A 15,564-nucleotide genomic window follows, 5' to 3' on the forward strand; every position below is an offset into this window, starting at 1 on the left:
TTAATGGACCCTACTCTTGAGTCTTGTGTGTGTGTGTGTGTGTGTGTGTGTGTGTGTGTGTGTGTGTGTGTGTGCGTGTGTGTGTGTCGGTTAGAGGGTGGGGGGGGCTTTCAGGATACAGACCAGGGAGTGTGTCCTTCAGTTTTAACAATCACACCCAAACTTCCACTTTACCTCAATCAGCAAGCAGCTACTTCCCGCCTTTGACCTCTGGCTCCCTTTTACTTCCTCTCTCTCTCTCTCTCTCTCTCTCTCTCTCTCTCTCTCTCTCTCTCTCTCTCTCTCTCTCTCTCTCTCTCTCTCTCTCTCTCTCTCCCTCCCTCCCTCTCTCTAATGTTTAGCCATTTGGCACCTCTCTCTTTTCCTTTTCAATCTTAACATCCATCTGGAAGTCACTTCATTTCACTTCAGTTCATTTACTAACTGCACACTCTGTTTTTACGGTAACCAGACTTATGTGTGCTGGTTCCTTATTTGAGAACTTTTTCGATAAGCTGTCATACTCCACCTGCCCACCTGATGTCCCCAGACTTTTCTAATGCACCTAGCATAAAGACAACAAGTAAAGAAAGGAACGAACAATAGAAAGACAGAATGATGTTGTTGCTTTTTTAAGTTGAACCTCTTAATGCTGCATTTTGAACCTGTGGGAGATGGGATAATAATTATTTATTATAATTAAGAAGATACTTGGATATTTGGTTTTGTAATTAAGCCTCATCTGCATCTTTAACAGAAAAACCTGTATTATGGAGTGTTTACATAAAATATAAAGACACAGTCTGGTGTACTTTCTATGAAGCAAGTGTACGTGTTGACACCTCCCCCTTGTGTTGGTGATTGGTGTTACATCACCTGGCTCTGCTGAGGGGAGGGTCAGGGGGTGGAGCTCCACCTCTGTGGTCTCAGCTCTCAGGTACAGGTTTTCTAAAAGGCTGGGATCCAGAGAGGAGGCTGCAGAGTCAGGGCTGCTCAGTGAAGTAGTGGAGTCAGTGGATGGTGTCGTCAGGCAGCCAGATGTTGCTCTCAGCTGAGTGCAAGTTAAAAGAGGCCTGAACAACAATGGGGAGTTTTGTGGCTGATGTGTTTCTGCTGCTGCTGATTTCCACAGGACAAGTTCACGGAGGTGAGTTGCTGCAGGGGAGAGAAGAGCCCTCCTCCTCCTCCTCCTCCTCCTCTCTACCTGGTGAAGAAGGTACAGCTGCAACTTTATTTTGAATTTATTTGTGCATTGCTATAATGCAACTGGTAACACTGTTAAAAGTTTGTCTCCCATCCAAGTTTGTAGATCCATAGTTTCTAATGTTGTTTTTGTGTAGTCAGTTAATATTATAATGTCCTGAAGTAAATTACTTCCAATTTAAGTGAGTATTGTGCAGCCTTTGATTAAATGAATACTGTCTCTTAATGTATATGTCAGTATGCTGCAGGAAACTGGACTATAATTTGATTGGTTGGTTCCAGCTACTTATGTTATGCAGAGGAACATGCACATCTGACTCTACATAATATTCCTAGACCCTTCAAATGTTAGTTTATAAAACTACTTTTTCTCTGGAGTTGATTTATTCCTAAATCTCAGTCCTCTTAATAATAAATAACTGCCTCATACATATAAAGTATCAAAACTTAATACCATCTGAAAAGTTGCTGCATGTACAGAATATTTTTTATTAACAATCTGTTGCTGCTCCACGGCTGTAATCCTTACACCTGTTCATGAGACATGGCTTCACCGGTGTCTCTAATTGAAGGAGGATTATTAATAATCCAGTGTTCACTGGTATCATAGAGGCAGATTAGAGATACATGGTCAGATATGGGTTACACTGACACAGGCTTATAGGCTTTAACACAGAGCGGCATGCTGGGCCGGCAGCCTGCTGACTGAGGACTTCTGTTTGGAACCAGTCGTTACACACATCATAATAATATCCTTAATTATAAACCTGAAGTTTGGCTGGCAGTGCATTTCCCAAGCAAAGCTTCTGAAGGTTTAAAGTTGATGCAAATATACAAGTTAGAGTATAAAATAATGTTCGATTTTAGAACAGAAGAACTAAGAGAATACATTTAGTTTTATTGAAATAAGTGGAACAAGCAAAAATGTTTTTTAATTTGAAACATCCCTCTCACCACACACACGCACACACACACACACACACACACACACACACACACACACACATACACAGTCATTTTTTAAAGAGTGCTTCAACACTGCTTTGTAGGTCAGATCGATCAAAACATTTTACCCATCAGCCGTTTGGATTTGAACTCCGGTTATTTGGGTGTGACGTCATTCCGAGGGGCCGAACTCCAGGTTGTATTGGGGAACGGAAGGAAAGTTCAGTCTGTGTCCTGTGACCGTTTCTGGATGACCCACTTCACAGTACATTAGCAGCCATTAATTGAATTCAGATAGTAGGTTAAAGTGCAGAGTCGACTCCACATTGACAGAACAGTCAGGACAGATTAACCCAAACTGTCTTTGCTCGGGTGTTTGGTTACTAAATGTTAGTTTGACTATTATTAGATGAATATACAGATTCATGTAAATACATTTTAAGGGTTAGAATATCTCAGCATGGAGCACAAAGGCCTTTAAGCCAAATAATCTCCACTAAAGACTTGTTCTGGTCACAACTTTGGCCTCAGATTCTCACCTGTCTCCTTCATTCTTTATTACAGCGTCATTCTACGGTGACGGCTACATCCACCTGCGAACGGTGCAGTCGTCCGTTCAGAACCTGCTCCATGTCCGATTTCGAACCTCCAGTCAGGCAGGGCTGCTTTTTCTTGCAGCAGGTCAGAGAGACTTCCTGCTGCTGGAACTGATCTCTGGCTTTCTGCAGGTAGGTTATCGAAGCAGACAGCAAACTGTATTTGTTCAATTGCAATTTAAAGGACACAGATAGGATATATATAAGTTTTGGGAAGTATTTTTTTTTGTCATGGGCAGTCAAAGTGAAAACTGTCTGAGGCTCACATAACGAAACCTCGCACCTTTAACCAGGAGGAAAGTATTTGTCCCTTGGGCCATCTTAGCTCATATATGTTGGCATTTACTATCCTGAGGAGAGAAGCCTCAGTTCACACAGGTTGGTGTCAGATTGCTCGCAGAGGGGGAAGCAAATAAATCCTTTGGCACTGGCTTCATTTCAGAACAAGTTTCTTCATGACCATGTTAAGAGAGAAGACCACATAGTTTAATGAAAGCTCAATGAACAAGGCGAGGCAGCTATACATGAAATAGTTTGATTATTCTTTTTAACAGAATATTTCTTTAATATATGCATACACACTTTTTTTTTTCTGATACTTCTCCTAAACTTCTTCTCTTATACTTTGTCCTTGTGCAAAGAAAATAGAAAAACTAAAATTCTACTTCATGTGTTTTATCCTTCCCTGCCCTACCTCCTCCTTCACCCCCTAGGTGCGTCTAGACCTGGGCTCTGGTGAACGTTTACTACGCACAGAAACGGGCATTCACCTTAATGACCTGGGTTGGCACTCTATGGAGCTGACCCATGACCACCATAATGTCACCATGACCGTGGACCGCAACTCTCGCACCAGCCTCCATATGCCAGGACCGGATCTGGAGCTCACCGTGGAGGATGGACTTTTTGTTGGCGGGGCAGCTGGTCTGAGCCACCCCTACATTCTCAACGTTTCCTCTGGGTTTAGAGGTTGTGTGGATAAAGTGGTGTTCAACAAACATAACCTGCTGACCGGTTTGAGGCGGTACTCTGCGTACAAGAAAGTCCACGAGGTATCCCTGGGCTGTAATCTGCAGTTTTCTGCCACAGAAGAAGATCCTGTGAGTTTTTTCAGCTCCAAAGCGTTCATGTCACTCCCCCCATGGGATGTACCACAGGAAGGTGTGTTTGAATTCGATCTTCACCCCTCTGAGAGAGAACAAGATGGCATAGTCCTGTACAGCTCCAACAACCAGGGTGGGTTTGTTGCGATAGAGATCCTAGACGGTAACCTGGTGGCGACAATAGGAAATGGAGAGGGGAGTAAAACTGAGCTGCGTTCTCTAACACATGTCACCACTAACCACACTTGGTACCCCGTCCAGCTACACCTGCTACCCTACAGCCTGGAGCTCAAGGTAGACAAGGAGTTAATCAAGGGCAACCTGGGTCCGGAGCTCCAGGCCATCCAGCTCAGAGGGCCTCTTTTCCTCGGAGGACTGGATAAGGAAACAAGGGAAGTTGCGCAGCAGGCTGGGTTGCTCTCTGCCTCGTCTTTTAAAGGCTGCCTCCGAGAAATTAGGGTGAACACTCAAAGAACGGGCCTCCCTCATGCCACCATCACCAAGGACATCACCGTGGGCTGTAAGATGGGACAAGACCTTGAGATGGGGACGACCAACAGCCCAACAGATCGCCCTGAGTTGGTTATTACAACCTCACAGCCAGTGACCACCAATAAGAGGACCCCTAATTTCCTGTTGCTGAGAAAGCTAGAGGTGGCAGAGGGAGGCCGAGCACCGCTGGAGCCCAAACACATCAAGGTAGGATTTCTTGTCTCCTGCAGTTCTTACTTTAAGTTTTCCTAAACATAAATAATAAAATACCATCTGTTTCTATTTTCTCTCCTTTTCAGGTGAATCTGAATTTTCGTAAACTGGGTCTCCATCCTTCCCAGTTGCTTTTCCGTATTGAGGAGCAGCCTGTTCACGGTCAGCTCCGGCTCGACCTCCGCCCAGACCCTGAGGGAACGCTAGAAGAGGTGGAGCAAGAGAGGACGATCACCATAGGAGCCGAGGCGCATGACAAGACTTTCAGTATGCTCGACCTGTGGCAGGGCCGTGTGATGTATGTTCACAGTGGTTCAGAGGACCAGAACGACTTCTTCATGTTCTCAACCTTCTCCAGTAAGAAAGAGCTTCCTGTGTTCCTGAAGGGCAAACGTCTGCATCGGTTTGACATTAGCATCAGTCCTGTCAATGATGCGCCTGTGCTCAGCCTCCCAGAGGGAAATATTTTCACTCTGCTGGAGAAGTCCAAACGCCAGGTAAGACATATGATATGAATATTCGTGCTAATTTAGTATAAGGAAATTAAAATATGAATTCATCCTCAATGTCCACAGTTGACAACAGATGTGCTGAGAGTGTCGGACCCTGACAGCAGTCCTGCAGAGCTGATGTTCAGCTCCCTTGGCGAACTCTACACCGAGGCCGGACACCTTCAGCACGAGGATTACCCAGAGAGGTTGGTGCTCTGGCTTGTGAGGCTTTACATTACCTCACAAATCTTCTTACAACCAGTAGTTGAAGTGTAGAGCAGGGACTTAAACAGAACATGTTAACAGGGTTACATGCATCTTTCCAGGGCCGTTAACTTGTTTTCATTAAATGATCTGGAGGAAGGGAAGATCAGCTTTGTCCACTCTGGGGTCTCCACCACCAGGCTGCCACTCAGGGTCAGCGATGGGGAGAAGGTAAGTGATGTAGCAGCTTTCCTTAACTAAAATAAACTAACAGAAACTTCCAGGTTTTGTGTGTATTGGCTCATTGTTTCCTCTCTTTTTTTCTGCAGTTAAGCAACACGGTAGTTTTGCGGATCATGGCGGTGGCACTCGAACACCAACTGGTGAATAACACAGGATTGGAGGTGAACCAATGCGAGGCTTCCATCATCACTACCAGTCACCTTGCAGTACAAGTAAATGTGGTTGATCAGGCGGTAGAAATCCAATATGACGTGATAGAGCCACCACGATATGGTGAGATCCAGCGGATGCACTCGAGTGGCGACTGGAAATCGACGACCTCGTTCTCCCAAAAACTTCTAGAAAAAGAACGGATTCGATACCTCAGCTCGTTCCGGGGCCTTCAGACTCAGAACAACATCACTGATCAGTTCAAATGTAATATCAGCATCGGTTCCCTGGTCCAGGAGGAGGTTGTTGTCCCCATCACGGTGCGCTGGATCCACTTCAAGGTCACGCGAAGCAAGATGGAGGTCAGCGGTGTTCTGTCGGCTGTCGTCACTCCCGAGAACCTCCATGTGGTTTCAAAGGGGGTCAGACTCACTGAGGACAACCTCTACTTCAGACTCCTTACACTACCAAAGAAAGGTCGACTGCTTTTGGACACCAACGTTCTAGAAAAGAACTCAACCTTCAGCCAGAAGAATATCACCGACGGTTTATTGAAGTACGAGCTGTTCAACAGGCTCCTCGATGACACGAGAGACACTTTCAGCTTCCAGGTCTTTTCAACGCACGGCAACTCGACAAGTTACGACTTCAGAATCAACATCAAGACTGAGTCCACGGCCTTCACTGTTGTAAACGAAGGCCTTTCAATACCGGAAGGTGGAAGTAAAGTCCTCACCAAAGACATCCTCTATACTCACACAGCAAGTAACCGGGTGGTGCAGTACAACATCACAGTGAGCCCTAAGCATGGACAGATCAGAAGGATCAATCTCTCCAACTCAACGTCCATTAACGACAACATCGCAGTCTTTACAAATCGGGACATTACGGAGGAGAGGATCATGTACGTTCACGATGACAGCGAAACCAAGCAGGACTCTTTTACATTTCATATCCTGGTTTATAAACCGCATAAACAATCCCGCAAGAAGGAGGAGAGAAACACGGCCGAACACACCTTCAACATCTCTGTGCGGCTCGTCAACGATCAGAGACCTGTCAGGGTCGTGGATAAAGTTTTCCACGTGGCCCGCGATGGCCAGAGGTTGGTGACGTTGAGCGACCTTCGCTACAGGGACGACGATTCGGACTTCGAGGACGAGTGGTTGGTTTACACACGGAGGGGGATTCCCATGGGAGAGCTGGTGCTGGCCAGTAATCCCAGTCACAAACTGTACGAGTTTACACAGCGGGACCTTGAGCAGGTTAGGGATGATTTATCTTTTCCTCATCATCCAGGTCGTAGAATATGGAATAAGTCACTAAAGCAAAGGTATATAGAGTTGTTGTTTTACTATTCAGGTGTTTGTTGTTGCCCTTAATGTCCGAACAATTTAAAAAAAAATTTAAACCCTGGTGACTTAACAGTAGAATTAACAATATGAAAAGATGTCTTAACCATAAATCAACAATCAACCCCCCTAAAATCCAGATGTACATTATATATATATATGTATTTGTAAATTTACCATGCTGATGTTTTTCTCTCTCCTCTTCCAGAAAAAGGTGTTGTTTGTCCACAGAGGAGTGAGTTTCGGGCGTTTCGTGCTTTTTGTATCTGATGGGAAACATTATGTTTCAACACTGCTGGAGGTGATTATAATGTCTTCACACAGAATGTGTCTTAAGTGAAAACTCCATGAGCATCAAGAGAATCAAGAGAAGGCAGGAAAATCATAAAAGCTGCCAAAGAACAAACAACATTCATACTTCTACAAGTTATTTGCTGGTAGTTCAATATATAGTATTTTAGTGTTGACATAAAAAAAGCCTGTGATGATATTGATGTGTGTTCTTACTGCTGCTGTAATTACTTTCTGTCTCTGTTGTGTAACTGGCTGTTACAGGTGATGGCCCAGGATCCATACCTGCAAGTGGAGAACAACACTGGCCTCGTGCTCCAGCGAGGAGGGATCACGACCCTGAGCTCTGCAAACCTCAGCGTGTTCAGCAACCTGGACATCCGAGACCCACAGGAGGTGACGTTCGAGGTCTTCCTTCCCCCCAAACGCGGCGCCCTCTGCTTTGCTAACGGAGATTGCGACACCGTGAAGAGAGCAGATGCAGTTTCAATATTCACCCTGTGGGATCTGGTGGCGGGGCGCCTGGCATACCACCATGATGGCAGCAGCCAGGAATTGTCAGACTGGTTCAACGTGACGGCCAAAGCCAGGGAGAAGAGCAACGAGAGGCAACCGGACAGAGGGAGGAGGGAGGTGCACCTGGACATTGGAGTGCCGGTAAAAATCTACCTGGAGAGTCATCAGAGGCAGCCAACAGTCATGAGTAACCGTGTGGTGGTGGTGGAGGAGGGACAGAATGTCTCCATCACCAGGGAGCATTTAGAGGCAAGTAAAATCACTATAACACCCATCAAACTCAAAAATACTCACATCTACGACTGGATCATATCTAAATCTATAGCAGATTTATACAGATTGAATTTAATACAATTTAAATCCATCAATTGTGTCTATTTTGACATTTATTTTGTTCCATGGTCATTATTTGATTCTGTTCTTACCATCAGGTGATCCACGAGGACAGCCAACCCTCAGAGATCCTATTTACCGTCCAGAGTCCTCCCACCCTTGGTTTCCTCCACAGGTCCTCTCCCATTAACGAGAACCAGAATAATGGGGAACAGCAGCTCCATCAGGTACGGCCAACTGTTACTGCTAATTGCTCTCGGTGTGTTGGAAGTGTTTTGCCGTGCGGATGCTGGAAAGGAAGTTAATTGGAGCAGAGAATTGTGTTTCCGAAGCCACAAACAAAATAAAAGGTCCCGCAGAGCTAATGGGAACAGAGAACTGGGTGATTACTGGGGTGTTTGACCCGTGTGGCATGCAAGCTTTGAGTTAGAAAAATAAATAATGGTTTGTGAAGTTTTAAAAAAGCCGTTCAAATATAATCTTTAGTTTTAAAAGGTGTGTAAAACAATGAATCTACGTCCAAGTTTTCCTTTTGCAAAAAAATAAGAAGCTTGATATCAATCTTTATTTTTCATCCAGACTTCCTGTCACTTTCCTCTTTCACCGAGAGCAAACTTGGCCCAGGAAGTTGTGAACTTCTGCATCTTAGGGTCCAAAGATTAACACAGAATTCAATAGGTTTGTACTCTTGGTTCCTTCGCAGGGGAACAGAGAAGAGGAGACGACCTCCTTCACCCAGGGCGACCTGAACCAGGGATTGATGGTGTATCATCAGGAGGCGGCAGGAAGCATCAACGACTCGGTTCTGTTGGAGGCAACCAACGGGGTCACAAAGGTCGGACCCATCAGGCTGGAGATCGACATCATTCCTCTCCTGCTCCCCCTACAGGTACAGTTTGTCCGTCTAGAATGGATGTGACCATTCAATGAAACTATAAGATTTATCACACTTTCTGTTTTTCAGGTGTCTGACTTGACCCTTGACGAGGGGTCATCCCTGCCGCTGACCCCTGACATCGTCAAGGTTGCCAATCACCATTTCTCAGGCATGAACTTCCTGTATCAAGTCATCGTCCCACCACGACACGGACACTTGGAGCACAGCCGGATACCGGGGATGCCCATCACGGCTTTCACGCACACTGAGGTCTGACTGAACACAAAAAACACATCTAGAGTAGATCAACCGATTATCCTTCCGTGCATTTAGATGAACTATTGTGACTTTCCAGTTGGAACGTGAGTACATCTCCTTCATCCACGACGGCAGCGACACACAGAGCGACAACTTCACCCTCCAGGCCAATCAGACAGAGATCGGCAAGCACAGTTTGCCCTGCACCGCCCACATCAGCGTTACGCCGGTGAACGATGAGACTCCTGTCGTTACAACCAACCGGGGTCTGAAGGTAAGAGGTGAAGGAGAAGTGTTCCATACGATAAAACCCTTTCCTGTCCTTTTCCATCCATCCTCCGTCCTGTGTCCTCAGGTGTGGGTGAGCTCGGTGACAGAAATCACCACAGACGACCTCAGCGCCGAGGACTCTGACACTCTTTCTGATTGGCTGGAGTTCATTGTCACGCCGCCCAGCAACGGCCACCTGGCTCTGAGGACCGCCCCGTCCAAGCACATCCTGAACTTCACCCAGGGTCACATACAGAGGGGACAGCTGGTGTTTGTGCACAGCGGTGAGCGGAGGAGAAGCTCGGCAGATTTAAAGTTTTGTAAATGAAGTAGTGCATTGTTTCTATGACCTTTTTTTGTGCAGGTGCACCGGCTGGTGGCTTCCACTTCCAGGTGAACGATGGCGTTAACTTTGCCCCTCGTCAGATCTTCAGCACGACTGCCCACTCTCTGGTCCTCACTCTGCAGAGGAACCATCCGTTGGAGGTCTACCCAGGTACATCAGCTAACTCAGGCACAAAACAGCCCTCTGGTTCAAATCTGTGGTACTTGCTAAAGTGCAGGTTAAGTGGAGGAGTCTTTAGGATCTCATTTGCCTGTTCAGATAAACACATGGTTTTTAAATGATGGAAAATATCCATAAATGCACCCACTGTTGATCATTATGTCTCCATGCCGGTAGCAGCCAGTGGCAGGAGGTTCAAAGGTCACAGTGACCTCGTACCAATCTGGAAAAAAAGTGTATATAGACTGAAACTGCACAGGTTGGGCGGAGGCAAACAACCACAGTTAACTCAGTGCCTCCTCCCACTGTGTCTTTTTTACTTTTTTAAAGGTTCTGTGACACCGATCACTGAGCAGGAGCTTCAGGTGGTAACTGATGATGTCAGCGATGTCAGGAGAAACCACTCTGTGGTGTTTGCGGTCACTGCTCCTCCCAAACTCGGCCGCCTGCTCCGACGCATGCCCGACAACTCCACGCAGGACATTTCTACGTTCACGCAAAGCATGGTAGGAGGTCTTACATGTTGAGTTGTACAGAATGTAAAATGAGATGGTAAACATTTCTCCCACCGTATATATCTCCATGTCCTCTCAGGTGAATGACGGAGTCGTCCTGTACGATCAGAACAACCCGGAGTCGGTGGGATGGTCGGCCAAGGACTCTTTCTCTTTCACCGTGTCCTCTCCTCCTGCTTTCCTGCCTCCTCACACCTTCACCATCTTAGTCTCCTACCTCGCTAACAAACATCATCAACACAACACCAGACTACTGAACAACGCAGGTACTGTTCAAGTTCTTTTATATGCATTTGTATTTTCTGTTTTCATAGATTTGTAGACTCTGCAGCCACAGTAGATTGAATGCTGCTTATTCACACTGACTCTATCTCATCTCAGTTGTGAGGAAGAATATACAAACAAACTGTTTCTGTGGTTCAGGTGCTGTGGTGGCAGAAGGAGGCAGGGTCACGATCGATAGAGCGAAACTCGATGCCTCCAATCTCCTGGGGAAAGTTCCCGATCAACACCGGAAAGACCACCACATCCTGTACCGTGTGATTTCTCCTCCACGTCACGGGGCTCTGTCAATGAAAGGACAGAATCTCACAAGGTGCTGGGATTCATTTCTTCATGCCTCAAAGTTTCTACCCACGAGCAAAAGGGGTCAAAATTATCCAGAGTGATCCTTTGGGAGATAAACTTCCTTGATAATTTATTTAAACAAACTTGGTTTCTTTTTTATTTTCATCCTTCCCCAGAGATCAACCAGATTTCTCACAGATCACCCTCAATAAGTTCGGCATCACATACATCCACGACGACTCTGAGACTCTGAGTGACAGCTTCACGTTCCAGGCTTGGGTTGCTCCTCTGGATCTCTCCTTTTCCTCTTCCTCCTCCTCCTCCTCCTCCTCCTCATCATCCCTGTCTGCTTTCTCCTCTGATTCCTCCTCTTCCCCTTCCTCCTATTCCCCTCTCTATTCGATATCATCGCCCCCCCTGCCGTCACTCGAAGCGGTTCCTGATGGCAGAGTCCAGGACAGCCTGGCAGTGACGGAGACGTTCAACATCACGGTGACACCAGTCAACGACCAGCCGCCTCTCATCCGGAGCAGAACCCCGGGGATGAAGGTGGTGGTCGGAGAGAGAGTCGTACTGGGCTCAGACTACCTGCATGTGAGTCCCTGAACAGATTTTATTAATAGTTATTTTAATCAATCGCCTGAAACATTGATTGACAAAATGTTTTTGCTATGTTTTATACCTGATGTATCCAGGTTGAGGACCATGACAACCCTCCAGAGGAGCTGCACTACCTCGTGATCAGTAAACCCAACAACGGCTACCTGACGCTGGGGGAGAGACCAGAGCCTGTGACCTCATTCACCCAGTACGACGTCAACCACGGCCGGCTGCATTTCATACAGCAGGTGAGGAGGGACTCTGCATCACGGAGAATTTGCATCACCGTTTAAAAACCTAATTAATGCATTACAGTCTGTTACTTTCCTGCCACTGCACTGTTGTCATATTGCCTGTAGGGGCCGCCAAAGACACACAAATCCTCCCCACATGAGCTGTGAAAAAACAGTCTTTGTCAATTCCCCTCTACAGCTACACATTTATAAACTTCTCTTAAAAAGAGGTGACACACAATCAACAGTTCATATGAATGCATATGGCTTCATTATAAAGTAAATAGGAATTGTTGGTAAATGTTTTATTTTCTTGAATTTGCTGTCGCCAACTTGTAGGGTTTTTAAACCTGCTTGATAAATATATGTTCAGATATTTATAATTCTTGTGATTTCACTGAAAACTCAACTTTAGTGTTGTGCTTTTTGTCGTTTATTTCCTCTCTCTTTCATCCTCTCTTCCTTCCTGGTGCTCCCTCACTCAGGGTGAGGCTTCAACAGGAGTCTTCTACTTCAATGTCACCGACGGTCACCACCGCCCGCTCTACAAGCTCTTCGGCCTGGAGGTGATTAAACCCTCAGTCTCCATGGTGAACAACACCGGCCTGTCATTAGTCCAGGGCAGGACCGCTGTCGTCCTGACCACCGAGCAGCTGGCAGCTCGGACCAACGGCCGCAGCCCGGCCAACGTCACCTACACGGTCACCACGCACCCTCGCCACGGGCGCATCGCCATCAACGACCTGGAGGTCACGACCTTCCGCCACGAGGACCTGCAGTTCGGGCGAGTCGTCTATCACATGACCGATCTCAGCGAATCGGAGGACTTCTTCAGAGTGTCAGTGTCGGCCTCGTCGCCTGGTGTCGATTATGGAGATGTGACGGCACAGACGGTGAAGGTCACTGTGCGGCCTCTGATCTACCTGAGGGAGCCGGTCAGAGTCCCCAGTGGCATCGCCGTGAAACTGGGGAAAGCCATGATCGACGCCTCGGAGCTGGCGAGAATCAGCCGAGCCGACCCGGTGTTTGAGATTCTGTCGCCACCAAAACATGGAAAACTAGTCAAGGTAAAACTCAACAACAAAATGCTCAACTCCATTTCTACATTGGACCTGGTGTCGAATTTTTAGGGACTGTTGGGCCTTGATTGAGGGATTCTTGTGTTGTGTCTATACAACGTGATATTTTCAGCAACCATCTAATTTCTCTTCTGCCCTCTGCTGTGTCTGTGCCTGTCTGTGCTTGTCTGTAGATGACCTATGACCCTACCCGAGCATCAGAGGTCCTGAAGTCGTTCACCTTCAGAGACGTGTTGCAAGGCCGAGTCGCCATCGAAGAGACTCTGAGTGACGGCGACAACCGGCTCCAAGATAACACATCAACCGCTCAGGGCCACACCCCCGCCAGACCTCTCAACGATTCCTTCATCTTCCTCGTGAAGGCTGGAAATGTCCAACCGGCGAAGGGCGAGCTTCACTTCACCATCCTGCCCCACCACCAGATGCATCACGGTCCGACCGGTGTAAATAAAGATGAGGGTGCAAGTGGCAAACACACCACGGAACCTATTCCGACGCAGAACAGGACGACTGCCGGAGGAGGGAGGGGAGGGGGAGCAGGGGGATCCACGACGCTCGGTGAAGTCGAGGTGGGTTTGCACCCTCACATCCTGTCACATAAGAACCACAACCGGACACAGCCCCGGTTGAGGCCTCACGGCCGCTGGGGGAACCACACCCGCAGCGGGGGTCATGGAGGCAGGTCAGGGGGCGCCGCGGAGGGAGCGGGTCGGGGTCACTCTCACGCCGCTCAACCCCAACCTCCTTTCATCTCACACAAACACGGGCCGGCGATCCCTCCCGACGCCAACGCGGTTCACGTGGAGGTCCTCCCTCGACCCGCCTCCGACCCCCTCCTCATCATCCTGCCGCTGCTGGCCTGTCTGCTCCTCATCATCATTCTCGTGGTTCTGATCCTGGTGTTCCGCCGCCGAAAGGAGAAACAGGCCCGGCAGCGACTCCTCCGGGAGCTGGCCGCGGTGGTGCTGCCCACTGAGGACAGTCCTTATCTGGGACGGCCGGAGCGGAGCGTGGCGATGCCATCTGTGGTGGTCACCCCGCTCGGCCCGGCAAGCTGCCCCACCTCGCCGAGGGAGCCCATGAGTCCCAGGAGGAGGAAGAGCCTGGCCCCCGGGATGACTTTCTGGGGGCCGTTTGAAGCTGACAGAGCAGCTGGCGATGTGAATATTAGACGTGGTTCCATTGATCAAAGAAATAATGTGATTTGTCGTAATGCATTCCCAGCTGTCGCTACAGGATTCAAGACCTCTGTGAGTTCTAGGTCCCCCACTCTAAGAGACGACCAGTACTGGGTCTGATGAAGGCGATTCAAAGAGAAACTGACTGTGCCTTAGAGCTGTATTTTAGTGGGAGGGGTATAAATGATCTGCTGTGAGCTGAAGAGAGGAGACAAATATGCACATTTGATGAAGACATGTAGAAAAATGATGATGGATGAACCAACTTGAACTTTTTGGACTGACAAAAGTGTTATTTCATGTTTAGAACATTACCCAAAGTCTATTATTTATGCTTAGGCTGCCATTTTTAATTGTCCTTAAAAGGTATTTTATGTCAAAACGCACATTTGGTAACAAAACGTCTTGTACTGATTCATCAAAACACTGGTGCAACGCCTATAGTGATGAAAGAAGTGGGATATTTTTGGAACCGAGTGTTGAACTCAAACATAGACTTTAGTAAACAAACTGTCCGATTTGATGAAGCTGAATTTGGGGTTTTCGTTGAAATGGGAGTTTGTAGTCTAACTATCGCTCCCCTGCAAGCTGCTGTGTTACTTCCTTGAATGTCAGCTGCTGAATCATAGTGGTGTTTGTTCACGTTAACAAAGGTACTGTCAGCTTTTATTGCAAAATACATTTACTGCTCGTGCACGGGTGTCATTCACCATTCTGCACTTTTCCGTACAGTGTTAATAAACTCATAGTGAGCTGTAAAGACATAACTTCACCTTTGACCCTGTTTATGCCTGGATTTGTTTGCCGTGCACTGTGTAAAACTTTATTTTTAATAAATGATGTCTGTTAAAGACCTGCGTGTGTGTGTGTGTGTGTAACCAGCAGAGCCATTCAACACTCAAAGACACAATGATGATGTGATTTCCAGTCCTCAAAACAAGTTTCCTGATGTATGTTGACTTATTCATGCACCGTGACACTTACAGCAAACTCTTCGTAAATGATCCTGAATAAACTCTTTCCGGTGAAACCTCTTAGGGGCTTTCTCCACCTTGTCATTCCCCTTCAGTCTGCGGTGCATGACCAGTCTGAACAGCTGATACTACCACTGTAATACTTAAAAACAATGGATCCCAGTGCAGTGTTTGAAGAGCCCAGTAGCAGGAAAGCCCAGTTTTTGCATGAAGAGGAAGTAAATCTCGAAACAAAGAAATGGTTAATCGTGGATTATAAACTATGATAAATCAGAATAAGACCTGAAACACAGTGAGGAAAAAAATGAAAACAAAGGAGAGGAGGGAATGAGGTAAATCTAAATAATGGAGGCCCTGCGGCTGATGTAACCTGACCTGTGGTCTGTGAACCCTGGTG

The 15,564-nt window shown here is 47.1% G+C and overlaps 1 protein-coding gene across 1 annotated transcript; it reads left to right on the forward strand.

The window, feature by feature from the left end:
* The first annotated feature begins 945 nt into the window (after positions 1–945).
* LOC128425046 (chondroitin sulfate proteoglycan 4) lies at positions 946–15,033 on the forward strand. Its single transcript, XM_053411533.1, has 22 exons — positions 946–1,126; positions 2,692–2,855; positions 3,437–4,525; positions 4,618–5,028; positions 5,107–5,228; positions 5,349–5,457; positions 5,556–6,884; positions 7,180–7,272; positions 7,527–8,027; positions 8,210–8,338; positions 8,815–9,000; positions 9,076–9,258; positions 9,344–9,520; positions 9,602–9,800; positions 9,881–10,012; positions 10,352–10,527; positions 10,616–10,802; positions 10,960–11,131; positions 11,280–11,697; positions 11,799–11,951; positions 12,422–13,003; positions 13,189–15,033. The coding sequence occupies exons 1-22, from the start codon at positions 1,063–1,065 to the stop codon at positions 14,311–14,313; spliced, it is 7,701 nt and encodes a 2,566-aa protein (XP_053267508.1). The 5' UTR covers positions 946–1,062; the 3' UTR covers positions 14,314–15,033.
* The last annotated feature ends 531 nt before the right edge of the window (positions 15,034–15,564 follow it).

The sequence above is a fragment of the Pleuronectes platessa genome, chromosome 19 (genome assembly GCF_947347685.1).
Source record: "Pleuronectes platessa chromosome 19, fPlePla1.1, whole genome shotgun sequence".
In the NCBI taxonomy this organism is placed as follows: Eukaryota; Metazoa; Chordata; class Actinopteri; order Pleuronectiformes; family Pleuronectidae; genus Pleuronectes; species Pleuronectes platessa.